Source organism: Cariama cristata, unplaced genomic scaffold, assembly GCF_000690535.1.
Source record: "Cariama cristata isolate BGI_N322 unplaced genomic scaffold, ASM69053v1 scaffold8837, whole genome shotgun sequence".
Lineage (NCBI taxonomy): Eukaryota > Metazoa > Chordata > Aves > Cariamiformes > Cariamidae > Cariama > Cariama cristata.
In genome coordinates, this window is record NW_009628425.1 from 164,070 (window position 1) to 181,458 (window position 17,389).

The 17,389-nt window shown below is 43.3% G+C and overlaps 1 protein-coding gene across 1 annotated transcript; it reads right to left on the bottom strand.

Annotated features, from left to right (window-relative positions):
- Positions 1-9,350: 9,350 nt before the first annotated feature.
- LOC104165242 (L-threonine 3-dehydrogenase, mitochondrial) lies at positions 9,351-14,828 on the bottom strand. The gene is made up of 8 exons (XM_009704818.1): positions 14,645-14,828; positions 14,243-14,285; positions 12,722-12,792; positions 11,824-11,973; positions 11,565-11,737; positions 10,659-10,749; positions 9,923-10,192; positions 9,351-9,682 (listed from the first exon to the last, which is right to left on the bottom strand). Exons 1-8 carry the CDS (start codon positions 14,826-14,828, stop codon positions 9,543-9,545), a joined length of 1,122 nt encoding a protein of 373 aa, XP_009703120.1. The 3' UTR covers positions 9,351-9,542.
- Between the last annotated feature and the right edge of the window lie 2,561 nt (positions 14,829-17,389).

Genomic DNA, 17,389 nt, shown 5'->3' on the forward strand with positions numbered 1-17,389 from the left:
CTGGGGACAGGTGGGAAACGTCGTCCCCCACTCTCTGAAAGGCTCAGTGCTATCTTGGGCAAACATCCCGGTCGCAGTTGACAAGTGGGAAGGCTGGAGGTGGAAAATCTGCTCCTGGCGCTGATCGCAGGACACGCTGCCAAGAGAGCAAATACCCCTGGGCAACCGTGGGTCATTGGCAGCTCAAACATCTGCTCTGTCGTCTACAGCGAGTCTCGAGTGAGACCTGGCTGCTCTTGTGCAATGGGTAGGGAAGCTTTTCCACCCAGCAAGAAGACCACAAGGCTAAAGGTCAGCCAGATGAAGAAATAAAGGTTCTGCTGATTTCTTGGCAGCTCATCAGCCAGCCAGTAGAGAAAGCAGCTGAGCAAACCTCTGGGTAGACCCTGTCCTCTGCTTGGTGTCATCACGAGGTTTTGCAAGTCCTCTGCCATTAATGGAGGAGGCAATATCCATGGGTAAGTGCTGAAAGAGGAGGTGCCACAGTGCAAACCAAGGGCTGAACCTTAGCCATCATCGGGCATGCAGAGCTGATGGCCACAGGGCAGTTCAGGCATGCGATGCAGTTGGAGTGATGGGGCCACACTGAGTCCCCAGTGAGCACTGGGGTCCTGTTGCTCCCAGCAAGAGCTCAGATTTTGCCAGTGTCCACTTTCTACCCACACGCTGGGTACTAACCCCTCTGGTCCCCATCAGCACACTCAAGCAGTAGAAGCTCCTCCAGGGAGGCTGCTGCATGGTCTGGTGGGGAAACCTGAAGATCAGCTGTCCTGGGCTTGGACGAGCAGGATCTGCACCTCATTGACTCCTTCTCCTGTCCTCAGTACTGGTAAAGATGGCTGTGACTTGATTGGGGATCTGTTTTTATTTTTTTTTGTTATGTATGTCAGGTTTCATACCACCTCCAGCTGGGGAAGAGATTGCGAGAGCAATTGGGGTTATTCCCAGTTTCCAAAGCACATTCGGCTTCAACAAGGCCAGCTGTGACACTTATTGGACCCCGGCACAACTTCAAACCTGCTTAACCCACACATAACCACGGAAAAAAACCAAGCAGATGTGGAAGGAGGAGAGATGACATAAAGAAGTAATAGAAGAAAGGGAAATTGCTTATTTATTGACCTTTCCTCCCTTTGCATTCCCTAAAGGCAAGTGCAGTGCGGAAGAGAGGCACACGTGTGTTTGGGCATGAGGGGACCGGACTCAGGCAGAGGGAGGGGGTGTCTGTTTGCCAAAGGAACATCTTTTATTTCATTATCGGACACCCACATCAATCAGCTGCAAGACACAAATCCATACCAAACCAAGTTTCCCTAGTGCTGGAGCTCAATAAACCACTTATTCCATGAAACAGCATCCTTGGGGTGGTGTTTCTGTGTAACTAAAGACACTCAGGCACTCTGTGATGAGGTCCCTATAAAATATTCTACAGAAAATGTCATTTTAGCAGTTTATCACAATTTAGGAAATGTTGGCAAGCCATATCTGAGCAATAACAGTGTAATTCCTGTATTTACCAAAGGAACATATGAATATTGCTGTGGCCTTATAGTGAAAAACTGTGAGTCCACTAAATTAAGCAAGAAAATAAAAATATACACAGTGATTATAAATAAAATAGTAATAAAATCTTAAAACCCTGCACTTTTTAAAATTAATTACAGATTTTGGAGCTTATACAGTTCATATTCATTTTCAGAAGATTGTTTTTTCCTTAAAATTATAAGGATTAGAAAGGTAGGAATTGTTTCTAAACCTCATATGAGAGTCTCTCAGAATCACAAGACTCTAGGAGGTAGGGCTTTGAAAAACGCACCAAATCTCATGAATCTTGGGCTTCAGATGCAAAGAACTGGCAGCGTCGGTTGAAGGGGAAGCGGATGGTTGGTGGACAAACTCTGGACTTTGCTTTCTGTCCTCTGACATATTGCTTTCGCAATAGTTCTGCTGACAGGTCTTTACCCTGGCATTACGGAAAGGCTGGAGAGACGAAGGACCTATTGCACCAGAGGGGTAAGGAGAGATCATCCTTGCAGCAACGCTCCTTTCTCGCCAAAAAATGATCGGCTTGCTGGTGTCCTTGGAGCTGCACTCTGATGGCCCCTGCCAAGAACCTCATCTATTGAGGATTGGTCTAAAGGTCATCCCACCCATCTAGCAACACGCTGTCACCCCACTGCTGGAGGGGAATTCCTGGAGATGTCTTTATCCTGCTGGGAGCGTGGTCCCAGCCCTCCTCCCTGTACAAAGAGGGGGCTGAGGAGGCCCACAGGACCAAGAACAAAGGCAGGGACATGCTGAGCAACCAGCAGCACGGTGGACATATCTGTTGAACTTCCGAGGGCCAGGGGACTTCTGATTTGATTACGGGAAGATATTCAAGAGTCTCCTCATGCTTCTTCCCAAGCATGGCTGGATGGCCAAATCCCAGGACCTTGGTGGAAATAGCTGGAGATGGCCAAGCCTGTTGGTATGGAGCCCCAAGGAGGGATACATCCTAATCCACACTGCTCTGCCATCTTCCCTCTCTCCTGCTTCTTGGTTCCCCCAGACACTGACACCCCCATACGAGGGACCGCAGGACTGAGCAGAGCCTGGGCCCTCTCTGGTCCTCTCTGCCTGGCACAGTCTTGCTGTAGCTGTATATTGGATTTGTTTGCCCTCCAAAACCAGGTCACTGCATCAAAATTGCCTGCTGGGTATGGCTCTTGCTCTGGACTAATCCCTGACCTATTCCCAGGGATGAGGTTAGCAGATAACGTAAGAACAGGCATCAGCTGTAATCTGGGTAAAACTGTGCTGTTTCCCCCCAGCCCCAAATCCCTTCCTGCCCCAAAACTCATTCCCAAACTGACAGGGATTTGGAATCTCAGCTGCTTTTCCTCCTCAGGACAGATGGTGTCAGCCAAAGCCATGGATCCAGGGACACCCACAACCAGTGCACAGGCTGGGAGCTAACTCGGGTGAAGGGTTTCATTTGCTCCTCTGGGAAAGTTTGGCTGAGAAACCTGAGGTTATGTTTGTGCTAAGAAATAATCCCTCCTGCTGCCGTTTTCCATTCAGCTTTACATAAACCTTCAGAAGAGCTGAGGAGATGTATAGAGATGTCTTCAAACCATCCAGATCTATCTGTCTCCAACCATGACTCCAAGTCCATTTTCCTTTCTTCTTCCATCTGTCCATATCCACCTCCTGTCATACCATAAGACTTTAAAACTCTAGGGCCAGAAAGATCTTCCCAGTTTGTATCCGCACAGCGGTGTGGGGATAACTCTGTATTTAAAGACCAAAGTGACTACAATAACTCAAAATACAGACCTTCAAGCATTGACATCTGTAAGGGCTTTCTGCTTTTCCCGGTGCTCAGATGAGGTCTGTCCAAGCAGCCTGGGAAGAGGTGGCAGCTAGAGAAATTAGCATTTCTGTGCTAGGGAAATGCCTTCTGGATCAGGAAAGGAGTGGAATTTCTGTCTGAAATCCTCTGAGGTGAAACACATTGCAAGATAAAAGGTTGCTCTGGAAAAATACAACTGAACGTCCTGTTCTACTTCTATATGGGAAGATTCTGACTTCACTTTAAAAAAATGTCATTTATAGGAGGTCTATACGTTTTCCACACGAAACACCATTGAAACAAGCACTTTTCCATCTTTTTTAAGGTTGGCACTTCCAGCTAGAAAAACACTTCGCAGTGAGTGCCTGCAGCAGCTCCCAGGAAGACCTTGCTGGGCCTCCAGACTGGGAGGAGAATCTCACACCTCCGTCGGAAGGGTGAGAGAAAAATGAGGTGAGACCATGCTTGACAGGATGGCCAGAGGGAGAGGGGAGCAGAATGGAAATATTGAATGGTTTGTAGGACTTTGCTTTGCAGGATATCAGAGCTCTGCTTCAGGTGAGAATAAATATTATCCTGCACTTTAGATCTTTTCTGGTGTGGGGACCCATGCGAGAGAGAGGGAGAGGGCAGCACAGGGTGTAGATGGCACTCAGTCGTTTATATTTTTTTACAAGAAAATTAAATTCCCTCAAAGCTGAACACTAACCTGTGTGCTGCACCTTCTCAGGAGCTTCAGTTTGCTCTTTCAGGGAGACTGCACAAGGACTACAGAAAATACGCCTACTGGAAGATATTAGATGCATGGAAGCAACCCCTGGGTCAGGATGGGTGGTGGTTGTACTGGACAGCCACTCCAGCACTGAACTGGATCTCAGTTTTACCAAACTGTTGGCTCGAGTCCTCAAAAACATACAGATAGCCACTGCCAGCTTGAAGCAAAACATCCTAAATTGTTCCCAGTTGCAGTATCAGGTGCAGGAAGTAAATTTCTCTTCTGGTTGAGCAATGCCCACTCCAGATTTGAGTTCCACAACGGTGCTGCTCAAGCATAAATGTCTTCTGACTCCTGTCTCTGCTGGCAAAATGCCAACTCTCTTAGCTGCTCGATGGGGTTACAGTCATCTTTAAACACCCGATTTTATTCCAGAAGCTGCCCCTGGCTTGAACAGTTAGCCATCATCACAGCCATCCCCGTGTGATATAACTGAAGCACCCAGGAAGGACAGCAACAGTTCTTGTGACATTGCTACCCAGCGGGTATATGCAAGCCCACTCACCTCGTGCGCACACCCCCTCAGCCCCAGCATGCCACAGGCACTCAGACCCACGGCAAATTTAGGATCACATACAATTATGGTATGAAGCCAAAAATAGCCTGAAGAGCGCTCGTCTGGCCCGAGCCTCCAGGAGAAGGGCAAAGGTTTTGCAATGCCAGCTAATGCTCACCTAAAATAGAAACAGCCTGCCTCAAGGGTGTCAGGAAAACCCCCAACCCTGCCTGAAACATGAGGTGTCATGAAAAGGGGTGCAAGGTGGGCGTCCCAGCCCCCGGAGCCATGCTCCTGGCCTCTGGCTAACCCTGGTGCTCTCCTCTCCACCTCCCCGGGCTTGACTTCTATTCCCTGGACGCACGCAGAGCTACTGACAAACCATATCCCGACAAATGGTACGTTAGAGCCCGAGTCCGTCCTGAGGAGCAAAAGGAGGTGCTTTCCAAAAGCACAGAGATGAATCGCCTGCAGCCCTTGCACTGTTTTACTGAGGAACGAAGGTTCCTCCTCTTCTGGACCTCTCTCCAATGTCTTAAGCAGCCAAGAGCGGAAAGCAGCTGTGTCTGTACAGGCTTAAACAAAGAAACTAAGTTTAACATTTTGGGAATTAATCATTGCAATAGGACCCAGACCCAGGCACGATTTGCATTTCTATCCCGGCCTCAGGTGGTGACTTTCAGCACGACAGAAAGACCCTTTCCCCAGGCCCTGTTTCAAACTCAGCAGTCTGGATATTAATAGCGCATTGCCACAGACACACGTAGTTCAGTATCGACTTCAAAACCTCGGGGGAAGCTGAACAAGCATGTTCCATCAGTGCTCACACCTTAAGAAGGAGCAGAGCCCCTTTCTTCAAAGCTTTTTAGTGTACACCTACTGATAACGACGGTGTCAGCATTGCCTCAGCTCTGTGCATTCCCTCTTACATGGGAACAGCAAAGTGAGGACAACGAAGCTGATTGCTGACTCCAAGGCAAGCCAGCAAGAAGTAAATCTGAGAATTAAAAGCATAAGAGGTTAGGGGGCTCTTGGTTTTGCTGCACGCATGTGATTACAGGGTCAAATATCCTTAAATCTCTGAAGAATGGGGTGGAGGGAAAATGGGAAAAGTGGAATAGTTGTTTTTGCAGGGCCTGAAGGACCTGAAAGGTAATGGTGATCCTCTCCTCAGCTCCAGCAGCTTTGGATGATGCACCATCCCCTACAGCACTCACAGAAGCCAGACTGAGCATGTGTAAACAAGAGTCAAACTAATTATCAAAGTGAAGTAGCTGGAAAGATCACGGTGCTGCAACACCCTCACCCGTTCTGCAAGAAACATAATGGTTGCATTAGTCATTAAATCATGGTCAAGTGGAACACTTCCTCCACAAGAAGTTCCCATCATTAGAGAGCTGAGGTGTAGGAGGAGGGAAAGGCCTCGATTAACCTGAAGGGAGTGTTTATTCATCCATTAACAAGGCAGGGCAGGCCCACGGTAAGTTATTAGGAGCACACTCATTCTCATTCATGCCTGCACAAACTTCTCCCGATGACCAACATCACTGGTTGCGCAACAGCTGGAGTCAAGACCAGCACAGAAGCAGAAATGAGAACCCTGCAATCTTAAATTCCTGGTTTGTGTTTTGTAAGGCTCCTTCCTCAGAACACCGTTGCTCTTTTCTTGCAATTTCAAAGCTGCACGGATGTAAAGAGAGACAGAAAAATGGCTGAAGACAGACCAACTGGCTGCTCAACATGAGAAAGGGGTAAGAAATCTAGAAGTGACAGAGAAATATTTCAAAGTCAGCACTTGTTGGACAGCTGCCATCTACAAGCAGAGCCCATACACCTGCTTAGTGGCTCATTGAAGATTAAAGGGTAACCGTGCTGTATCTGCCTGTGAGCGATCGTCTGCTACACAGAGCAACTGGAATAATCAGCAGAAAGTTAAACATATATACAAATGTTTGAGAGTCACTGCCCAGACTGGGGGGGGCTCTACCTTCCTCTGTGCTTCAAATCATGCATCGCTTCTGCTGCTGAAGAAAAGGCTTCAGCACCAACCAGCATCCTTCATCACTGCTCTTACACGCTCTAAACAAGGATGACAAGACAAGGATACATCTGCATAGGATTTTATTAAAGTAGGCATCACCCACAACTTAAAATATTTGAAAAAAATATTCTTAACAACCTTTTTTTTTTTTTCCTGAATAGGTAATTTGACAGCTACAATGCTCAGACATCATGAGAGAAGTCTCTGCCCAGAAGTCAAACTTCAAACTGGTAGCAAAAGTTAGACATTTTGTACCGCATCAAATTGGTTTAATACAGAAAACACTGTAACACAGTTACAACAGAAGTTAATAGGGAAGATACAGAAAAAAAATATACGCATCATTGGTCACAGGTTGAAAACCAGAATTTCAAACAGGACTCAGACCTTGCAGACACATCTAATCACATTCCCTGATTATCACCGCATTATTACCTGCAAACAACTCTCTATTGCAATACGGTTTATTTCAGATCTTGCAAAATGGAAGTTTCTTAAAAGGCTGCTCCTAAACAAAGTCAGCAACTTTTGGCATGGAAATTTTGTTCCAAATGCCATAGGTTTGAGTTTCACCTTTGCTGTAACACCTTATCCAAAGCTTCTGTGCAATGCCACAACAGCATGCTTCAGAAGAAAGAACATTCTTGCTCTTCACTCTTGTCAGTGTTAACTGGAACTCTGAACAAGGGTGAGGGGAGCAGACTCCATAACTGAGTGAAGTAAAGAAACAGAGTGAGACGCGTCAACAGCTCTTTATTTTACACGTCTCACGGAACGGAGGCAATGAGGAGTCCCCAGGGTCTGAATTATGAGAGACTGGAATGGACAAGACGCTTCAGCTCATATTAAAGCCCTTCATCTGATGGCTCAGTGTACCAGTTCACTAGGAGATAATCCTGGTTTGGCAGGGCAGAGGACAAAACCTGAGCCAGCCTTTCCTTGTAGGGTATGAATGGGGGGCCAACTTTACTGGCCCATTGGGCCAAATACTACACTTGAACAATGTGACAGTTACAACAGCGGCCAAAGTTTAAAAACTTGTCTTTTCAGAAATGTAAACAATATAAAAATGTTTCAGTAACAGGCCACAACCTTAGAGGTTTTTGAGTTTAAATACCTGGGAAACGCATACTTGGCCAACAGATGAAACAAGATACATACAAAACCAAGAGATACAAGTCGAACAAACATTTAAAATAACTGGGTTTCACTACAGAATCTTCATTTGAAGGTTACTCTCATAAGAAAACATAATCCCTGCAGCATGTAGACTGCTTCACAAAGACAGAAATCTGGTCATGTCAGTCACCCACTTACTGAGGAAACACTGCAGGGCTACAGGGAGCGTAACAGACTCGCAACTGCCAAAGCATCATCACAGAAAATGGGACAAACAAGTTGGAGGCAAAAAAAAATACTTGAACGTGTTTACCTACATACACTATTGGAGTATACAAGGCAAAAAAGATGGAGAGCTTCATACAGGGAATTTCCAGTCATTCTGAAAATCAAAGATATTTTCTCTTTGAAAAAAAATAAAATCACAAATTCCCAGATGCTGTTTTGCAAGGCATGCCATAGCTACAGTAGCCGATGGCTCAGATTCACATCCATGGAAACTGTTATTTTACCTAAAATGGTTTTCCTGTCTTTCCAGTTTGTAATTTCGCAAACTCTCCTAAGTAGCTTCTGAATAGACATACCTTCCTTGCATGCATCTACTAAGACTCCCTTGTTAATCCCAAAATCTCCTGTGCATGAAACTCAGTGACCAGAACAGTCCTTAACTGTAGCTAGAAGATGGTTTCAGCTTCTGGATCCCTCTCTAAAGAATACAAGCGTATGACAGTTAAACATAAACAGCATCTACAAATACACTCAGAGTGCACATGGAAAATGTAGTGAACGTGAACAGATTTCAAAGGCTGACTTGAGTCTACCATAAGGCTCCCTCATCAGCCCACCTTTAAAACTTGCTCCAGGCAGTACGTCGTCGTGCTAGCACGGCAAACAACTGGGATAACCAAAAGTAGTGCTAATTAACAATAAACCCCTACTGGGGCATCACCTTCTTGAAATACGCCCCAGATTCACATACACGTAACAGCTCTTTGGATTTCAGATCTACCTCTGAGGTTAAACTCAAGGCAGCAGCGCTTTCAAAGAACAGGACAAAGCTTACCTTGTAAACCCTGATTTTTTTAGAGCATAATGAGAATTCAAGTGCTATTCTCCTTCACATTTCTAAGCATTATAAGAATAACGCTACTTTGTATGCCCTAAGTATAGAAAAGTGTATGTTTATACAGCGCTATATATATATATATATATAAATAGGAACTATCGACCAAAGTTTGATTTCAAACTAGAATTGCAACGACCCCTGCAATTTGGAAACATGAAGTAGCTCTTCTGATCTCTCTTTTGTAAGCAAACAGTAGAAAGGATCATATCTTACTACAATCTAACATCCTCCACCAGGAAAATGAAAAACCTATCGTTAATTTTGCGGGATATGCCCAAAACACCAGGTTTGACGATACTGCCCCATGTTGTATGCCAAAGAAGAGGCAGGCAGCGGGAATGACCGGAGAGCCATTAGCCAGGAGTAAGTGGGGTTTTTTTGGGTTTTGGTTCTGTTTTTTTTTTCTTTCTAGCTGCTTAAGTGTGAAAGTTCAAGAATTCTGTGTTTGTCATCGGTGCTGTGCTTGCAGACAGTACCAAACGATGTTGTTTATCTAACAGTACATTCCAGCTACAGTATGTTTCTGCCCAACTCTATTGCTACGTACGAAAATTATTAATTGACATGCTCTAAGACTCAGAAAATTATAAACTAATTTAGCCATTTCTTCCTGGTCCTCTGTGGAAATCCGGAAACATCTTGCAAAGTATTTCAGTTAGCTTGAGCAATCCTGGAGTCAGACCCAAGGAAGCTAAACATTGTAGTCACCAACTCAGGGAGATCATAATCATGCTTCCAACCCCAATCCCTCCGGGCGTTCCTGTCATCAAAGTTCATCGGCCAGCTGTCGGCTGCAGCGAAAAGAAAGAAGAAACAAGGAGCATAAGGTTTAAGAAAAATTTCTTTAAACTTTAAGATGTATCATCACTGGCCATTTTAACTACTAAAGCTGAATTTCAAACCATAAGACCTGAACTGTACAGAAGCAATTTGCAAGTGCCTGAAAAGAAAAGAAACTTTGTTTTGCCCTTAACGTATAGCAGACTAACACTATGGCTTTTTTATCCACTGCCAAAGAAGCTGATACTAACCTATGGCCTGCCTGACTTCATCCACATTGTAGGTCACTTGGAGCTCAGGAACATGCTTCTGCACCTCTTGCGCCAGCTCTTCAGGAGTGAAACTCATGGCACTGATGTTGTATGTCCTCATGCTCAGCGCCTCTGCAGGGGCCTCCATGACCTCTAGAGTCGCTTTCAGACAGTCATCAATATACATCATAGGGAGGCGAGTGTCTGGTTTTAGGTTGCATTGAAATTTGCCAGTCTTTACGGCATCGTGGAAAATTTGGACAGCATAATCTGTAGAAGAGAACAATGGATGTGTGTACTCCTCTACGTCAATCTGTCATTCCCTTCATGTCAACAATCCTCAGACCACCCCAAAAGTCTCCCATCTAAAATCTAGCAGTAGAATTGTGTATTATTTACATTGTACAGCAGGAGTGTGTAAGTCATTCTGAACTATCCTGATGTTCTTCTAGCACTTCCACATTGCAGCAAGACAGCAGAGTTTAAAATATTTTTAAAGTAAATGGGTGAAATTAATCCAAAAATCTCTGATACTGCTTAAAGGCAAAGACTAGGAAATGATGCCCTAGACTGGAGTGGACAAAAGTATTGTTGTAACGCTGTTGAAATAGCATCTCTACACTAATACTCTATACTGCCACAGATTAAGTATCTACAAACACATTAAAAATTACTGCACTGGCTTGTTTTTGCTGTTCTTGCCTGCAATACCAAGAACTATGCACAAACCACTTACCAGTAGTTCCCCCACCAGGCTGAGAGTCAGCAGATATAATTCCTGGATACCTCAGGCAACGGAAGTCTAGGCCATACCGGTAATGGTAGTACTATGGAGGAAGGAGAGAAACACAGCTTTATGCATCAAGACTAGACCACACAACTCATTGATTTCACAGGAAAAATCTGCCACAGGATGAACTTTCATGCTGTAGCCATGCCATGACAGGGATGAAAGAAAAGGAACTACTGAACAGTCGCTGTTCGCCACCAGGCAGCTGATCTCCCTGCTTGCCCTTTTCTAGTTTACATCCATATCAGTACATATGGATTGGCTTCTCATGTAGGGTCTAGATCTAGTGTTCAGAAACTGAAAATTCCTAAGTTTGTGAGACTTCTCAGGTTAACAGTCTTCAGACCTGCCACTGTCCTTCATACAGTTTCCTCACACTTGAAATTTATGTAAAAATACCAGCTTTAACAATGTTATGTTTATAAAAAAAAAAATCTAAAAAGCCAAAAGAGAAGTTGTGCATGTATAGACTCCCTCAGCTTTGATTTTAAGGTCTTTTTTTGGGGAAGGGGACAAAAGTCATCATTGTCTAGCATGCTTTCACAAGGCTTTGTACACTGTCATTTATGCAATGCCATTATATTGGCAGATGAGGCAGAGAGGCCAAAGTCTAAAGAACCATGGAAAGAAACGATATTGAAAGTTAGATGTTTGCCAGCTTCCAATTCTTTGTATTTTTCCCAATAAAACTCAAAAGACATTTGTCCTTAAGAGCTGCCTCAGACTACTATTGAGTACTAAAGCCCGAAGGAAGGAAAGAATGGGGAAAAGAACACTGCAGTGAGGAATCTTAAAAAAGCAATGAAGTTCTCCCAGAACTTTCATGAAATAAATAAAATAAAAAATTCTCACTTCTCCCATGAGCTCAGCATGAACCTTGGAGACTCCATAGATTGTCCTTGGTCTCTGAATGCAGAGATCAGGAGTTGGATCTCGAGGAGAGGTGGGCCCAAAGGCTCCAATAGTGCTTGGAACAAAGAGTCTCAAATTATGCTCAGCTGCAATATCCAGAACATTGTGTAAACCTGCAACAAACAGGATTTATCAGAACATACGCTGCACTTTCTCAAGCCTTTGTAGGAGTCATGAACTTGAAACCGTTGTCACATACCAGTGATATTTACAGCTCTGGCCAAAGGGACATTTGCTTCTCCAACAGCGCTGAGCAAAGCGCTATAGTGGAACAGCCAAGTTATCCGATTATTCACCACTATCTCACGTAAATTCTTGTAGTCCAAGATATCCGCGTAGATAAAAGGACCTAGAAGAAATGGAACCAGTAGGAAATTGAATGCCAAGAAGAGTAGATGCAAAAAGTTCTACAAATTGCTGCTTCTTGACCATACCTATATTCAGGATTTGACCACAAAGGAGAATGCACACCTAACCGTAGCGGTCAATAAATTAGTAAATAAGCAAGAGAAATTACGGGAAACTGCTACCTTTACCTCAATAACAGACTGATGCAAGAACTCCCATTTTATCCAGTCAACAGCATGAAAACAAGGAACATCTAGTGTACACTATTCAAATACCTAAATACATCATTAAACAGCAACAACAAAGAAAGACTTATGCAAGTTTCTAATGAAAATAAAAGAATCCAGAAATCCTACTCTACATCCATCTTACTATAAAAATTGCCCAAGCATGTAAAAACAAAGCACAAATTTAATTTCAAACTTGTTCCCTCCAAAAGAATAAATGCATCCCTTTTTACAGTAGGAGCACAACAGCCAAGCTCAGCTCAACTCAAGTAATTATTCTGGTCAACAAAGTGGCAATGCATTTTTTCACTGTTGCTAAGAAAAATATTTAGAAAAAGGGAATAACATACAGAAGAAATCAATGTCTTGGCAAGATTTCAAAGCAGGAAGGCATTATGCAGAAGTTCCAAACAGCAACTTGTTCAGTTTAATCCACTTATCATTTAGACTTTGGTAATTAGTCTAGCAACATCAGAGGTAAAGTCTAGATTTTTTTTCCCATATGCTTCCTCAGTCACTTACCACTATAAAAAACATTATCGGCAGGCTTTCTAATGTCAGACAAGATCACATTGTTCTTTCCAAAGCGTTTCCTGTGTAAAAATATCCACATGGTACAGTGAGTCCACAGTCTTCAAGATAATTCATAAATCGCTGTGCTGCTATTTTGTTTTGCAGGAGCAATATCAGAAGAACAATAATTTCCACAATGAAATCAGTTATTCCACTAAAGAAAAACCTCCAGCAATCCTTTAAATATCAATACAGCATCTTAGAAAATTAGTAAACTACTTCTGGCAGCAGTGAAAGACTGCATAAGGACAGAGAAATCTTTTAGAAAATGAAAATACGTTGAGAAGAAAGACCATCCTATCCTCTTCTTTCTGACAATTTTAACCAGAGATAATCTACTTCCCTGCAGACAACAAAAAAGCCACTGGGCTTGCTGTAACTGCAGCTACTTTTACGTCAACAAAGTAAATACTCCAATGCCATCAGACTTGCTCTCTGCAACAGCCTTGTGTTGATTAGAGAAGCAGAAAGCAGAGAGTAAGTCTGTTGTCACTGGAGTACATCCCAGACTTCCATTATTTGGATGATTTTTAAATGTATCACAGAAATGGTAGAAAACATTCAAACTGCAAGCGTCAAATGCAGTGAGTTTGCTCACTTTTGGTCACAGTCCAAATCCTCTGCAACAAACGCTGTCTTTTTGCAAATGATACTCTGGAGCTGAGTTGGTGTGGATATGGACAACGATATGGACCAGGGAGAGCTCTCAGAACATTTTATGTTTCTTGAAAAGATACCATGGAAAAAATAAGGTCACCGTAATATGTGAAGTGGGGGAACAGAAAGAGTCAGAAGAAATATATTTTCTATTTACTCCTCTTGCTGCATCAGTTCATCTTTCACCAAATCATAAAAACTTCAAGATCTTGTATCTTAATCTTTACTTTTGTTTGTACTTTACTAAATAGGGCACCTTATTCCTGAAGTTTCTTAACTGACATTCTCAGAGAGATAAAAGTCACCAGTTGCAAAGCTCAACAGCTTGGTAGTCAGCAAAGGACTGTGTATTTTTTCATGTGGATGTTTCTACTTTTCTCTCTCCTGTAGTCTCTGCATAAAATCAGACTTTGTCTCTTTATTGAGCACTCAAATCCAGCTTTATTTGGCTAGACCAAAAGAGAGAAAAGGAAAACTGACCACCCTCTGAGGATTCAGATTCTGAATACTTCCATTTAACTACAAGCAAACTGAACTCAGTGGCTAGTCCCTTAGACAAAATTATGTTATTTTGGGAATCGTGACCAATGTACACACAGAAAGTACGTCAGTGAACCTAAACCAAGCACAGGAGCAAAAAATTAAGAAGATGGTGAAAATTTAAAGTTATTTACAAAACTAAGAGGCAAAAAACAATCTGCAATTGTCACTAGGATTCTTTTATAAACAACTTCCCAGAAAATTATTGCTTCTAGAAGTGATGGCTAAAGCTTGAATTCCTCACTAATAGCAAGTCAGGGAATCATGACATACCTCAGAAGCTTAGCAAGTCCCACTCCAAGCTGGCCAAGACCACCTAAAAGGCAACACACAAGAGATAAAATCAGAGAAAAACAGAAATCAAAATATACAGTTCCATTATTATACGCATCATATCGGAAATGAGTACTTTTTATCTCAGCAAATCAGAAAGCTTTTATAATTTTTCTCAAGGAAAACCCCATGAACTGGTTTTAGTAGATCTCTGGAATAAAAATATTAGGAAAGTTCACACGGGACTCCGATCTTATCACCATATGGGAAAGATCATCACAATCCCAGAATATTTTCAGTATTTTTGCTTCCAGTATTCTGCTCATCAGGGAGGGAGGAGGGGAATGGGAGTACTCCGCTGAGAAGCTGGAGCAGGAATACAGTTATGACAGGAATGCTGACCTGTAATTAGCACCCGAGGATGATCAGACTCGGAAAAAGAAACCGAGTGAAAGCTGGCATCGGAGGCCACCTGGCGTGGTGAGACTCCAATGCATCGAACAGGCACGATGGAAATCCCACATCCACAACCAGAGCTCTGTAGCAGCTGGCTGACAGCTCTGCTCACATTTTTGACAATTGACATCTTCCTCCTTCAAATATGCTGTGAGAACAAGAGAAAAGATTCGTCACAAATGACTCAACCATATTAAACATTTTAAACACTCCCTTAGAAAATTCTAAAGGGTTTCAGGGAAGTTTGATGCAATCCAAGTCCTAGCTGACATGCCAACTGAGAGCCACGTCTACTAGAAGCAGCCTGTGAAGTAACATGAATAGAGGTAATGTATTCACCAGAGTGAGCTCAAGAAAATATCCTCAGCCCCAGCACAGAGTCCAGTATAATGAACAGTGAGAATATAGTTCAAGTTTAAGCCTTTTTAAAACAGCCAGTAGAAACCATGTTTTCAAGCACAAAAGACAACAAATACAGAATTCAACAAGTTCAGCTGCTGCGATTACACAGCTTCACTGTAGGTACTTTTCAGTGAAAGTCTGCTAGACTGCCATGAGTAAGCAAACCTTCTTAGTATTGCATCAGCAAGATTCAGCTAAGCCAGAGGCATCAGTAAATCTCTTTAAAGAGCACCGTTTTGCTTAAACTTAATACGCATGACAGACAGTACCCAGGAAGCAAACAAAGCAGAATCAGTATTTCCCCAGGACTCATGAAAACGTCCCAAGTATTTCACAAAAAAACCGACATGATTCACTTATAATAACAGATGGCAAAAATATCCGTAAGTTATCCTGAGCTACATACAAGTTTGGGTTTCTTCTCTCCAAATCTTTCATATTGGGGAAGGAAATGGAGAAGAATATACCCCAAATAAATCACACATGCATCCACAACTGGTCTTTTCTGAGGTTCCAGTTTACTTCTTTCAAATACAATTCTTAAGGCACAATCACTTACATTCTTTATCCCCCTTCGAACAACTTTTAACTCTCTTTCCCAAAGTCCTAGAATAACCAAATTCCCAGGGGAAGGAAAACATATTTCAAACTAGCTTCCTTGAGATTACCCTGTCAATACCTTTCTCATCTGTGTTCTTGTGGCACGTACTATAAAAAGAAGAGTTGGGGAGAAGGAAGGCCACAACAAGAAATTATGGTAGCTAATTGCTGCAGATGAATTCCAGCGCTACCAATTCTTGTATGCACAGAAAAGCAAACAAGTAATTAACGTGAGTGTTCCTTTCACTTATGGCAACACATGAGGCTGAGAATTTTCTGATACTTTAGGGAGTCCTGCTATTTAAAACTACCTATCACATGCTTAATAAGATACCCCCCCCCCAAAAAAAGCGCATTATTAAAAAGCGCATTTGCATATTTAAACTGATCAAAGAGACTTATTCTGAGATGTGTCTTTCCCCTCTCCCTTAGACTCATTTGCTTACTTGTTTATTGCCTTCAGAAGCATGGTCAATTAGTATCCTGATGAATTAGCCAAGCCTCTGCTGCACCTCCCAGCCACAAAGCCATTAGAGGGATCAGTCTCCCTGATTACAGGCTTGAGCCATTAAAGCTCTACCTCTCCTGTCACAGTGCTACAGCAGCAATCACTTCATCTTCTCCAGGCTTTGCACAGGGCTCTTGCAATTCCTTGTTATAGACCAACCCTATATACCTACATATCTAACTCCACCTACAAAAGTAGAGCAAACAACGTATTCCTGAGCGCTGAAAGTGAAGACGCCCCATTTCCTGAGGACTCAATCTCAGAGGTAACTAACTGCTATCTAAGGGGTTATGGTATCTTTCTCCTATCTTGATTCTCGAGCGTTGATTAGTACAATTCAGCTTATATTGCTGATGGGCCACCAAGATGATGGACTGGAGCATCTCTCCTACGAGGAAAGGCTGGGAGAGCTGGGACTGTTCAGCATGGAGAAGAGAAGGTTCAGGGAGGGATCTTATTAACGTCCATAAATACCTGAAGGGAGGGTGCAAAGAGGACGGAGCCAGGCTCTTTTCAGTGGTGCCCAGTGCCAGGCCCAGAGGCCGTGGGGACACAATGAAACCCAGGAGGTTTCTCTGAACATCAGGAAACACTTTTTTACTGTGAGGGTGGCTGAGCACTGGCACAGGTTGCCCAGGGATGTTGTGGAGTCTCCGTCCTTGGAGATCTTCAACAGCCAACTGGACGTGGTCTTGGGCAACCGGCTCTCGGTGGCCCTGCTTGGGCAGGAGGCTGGACCAGATGTCCCCTCCAACCACAACCATTCTCTGATGCACAGCCAAGGTACTAATGAGATTTCCCTCTCCTGCAAGCCCACCTTCACAAAACAGACACGTTCTTGCTATTTTTGAGACTCAACCCCTGTCAAACTTACTTGAAATTAGCCAATAGGTGCATAAACTGTTAGGTGTGCAGGGGAAGAAGGCAGCAGGCAGATATATTCAGACAATTCAATCTCCTAAGACATTGTATCTCCCTAGGAAACCAACGTAAGAGTGCTAAAGGGCAGCGTTAGTCCTTTAAAGAGCCACAATAATCCCCTCCTGTTTCAGTATGGGACCATAAACAACTCCTACAGCACTAAGACAGCCTCACTGGTCTCTGTTGCAGAAAATTTCCCACTAAAGTACCCAAAAAGTCATTTTTCATTTTGAGCTCTATAAACAAAGCACAAACTAAAG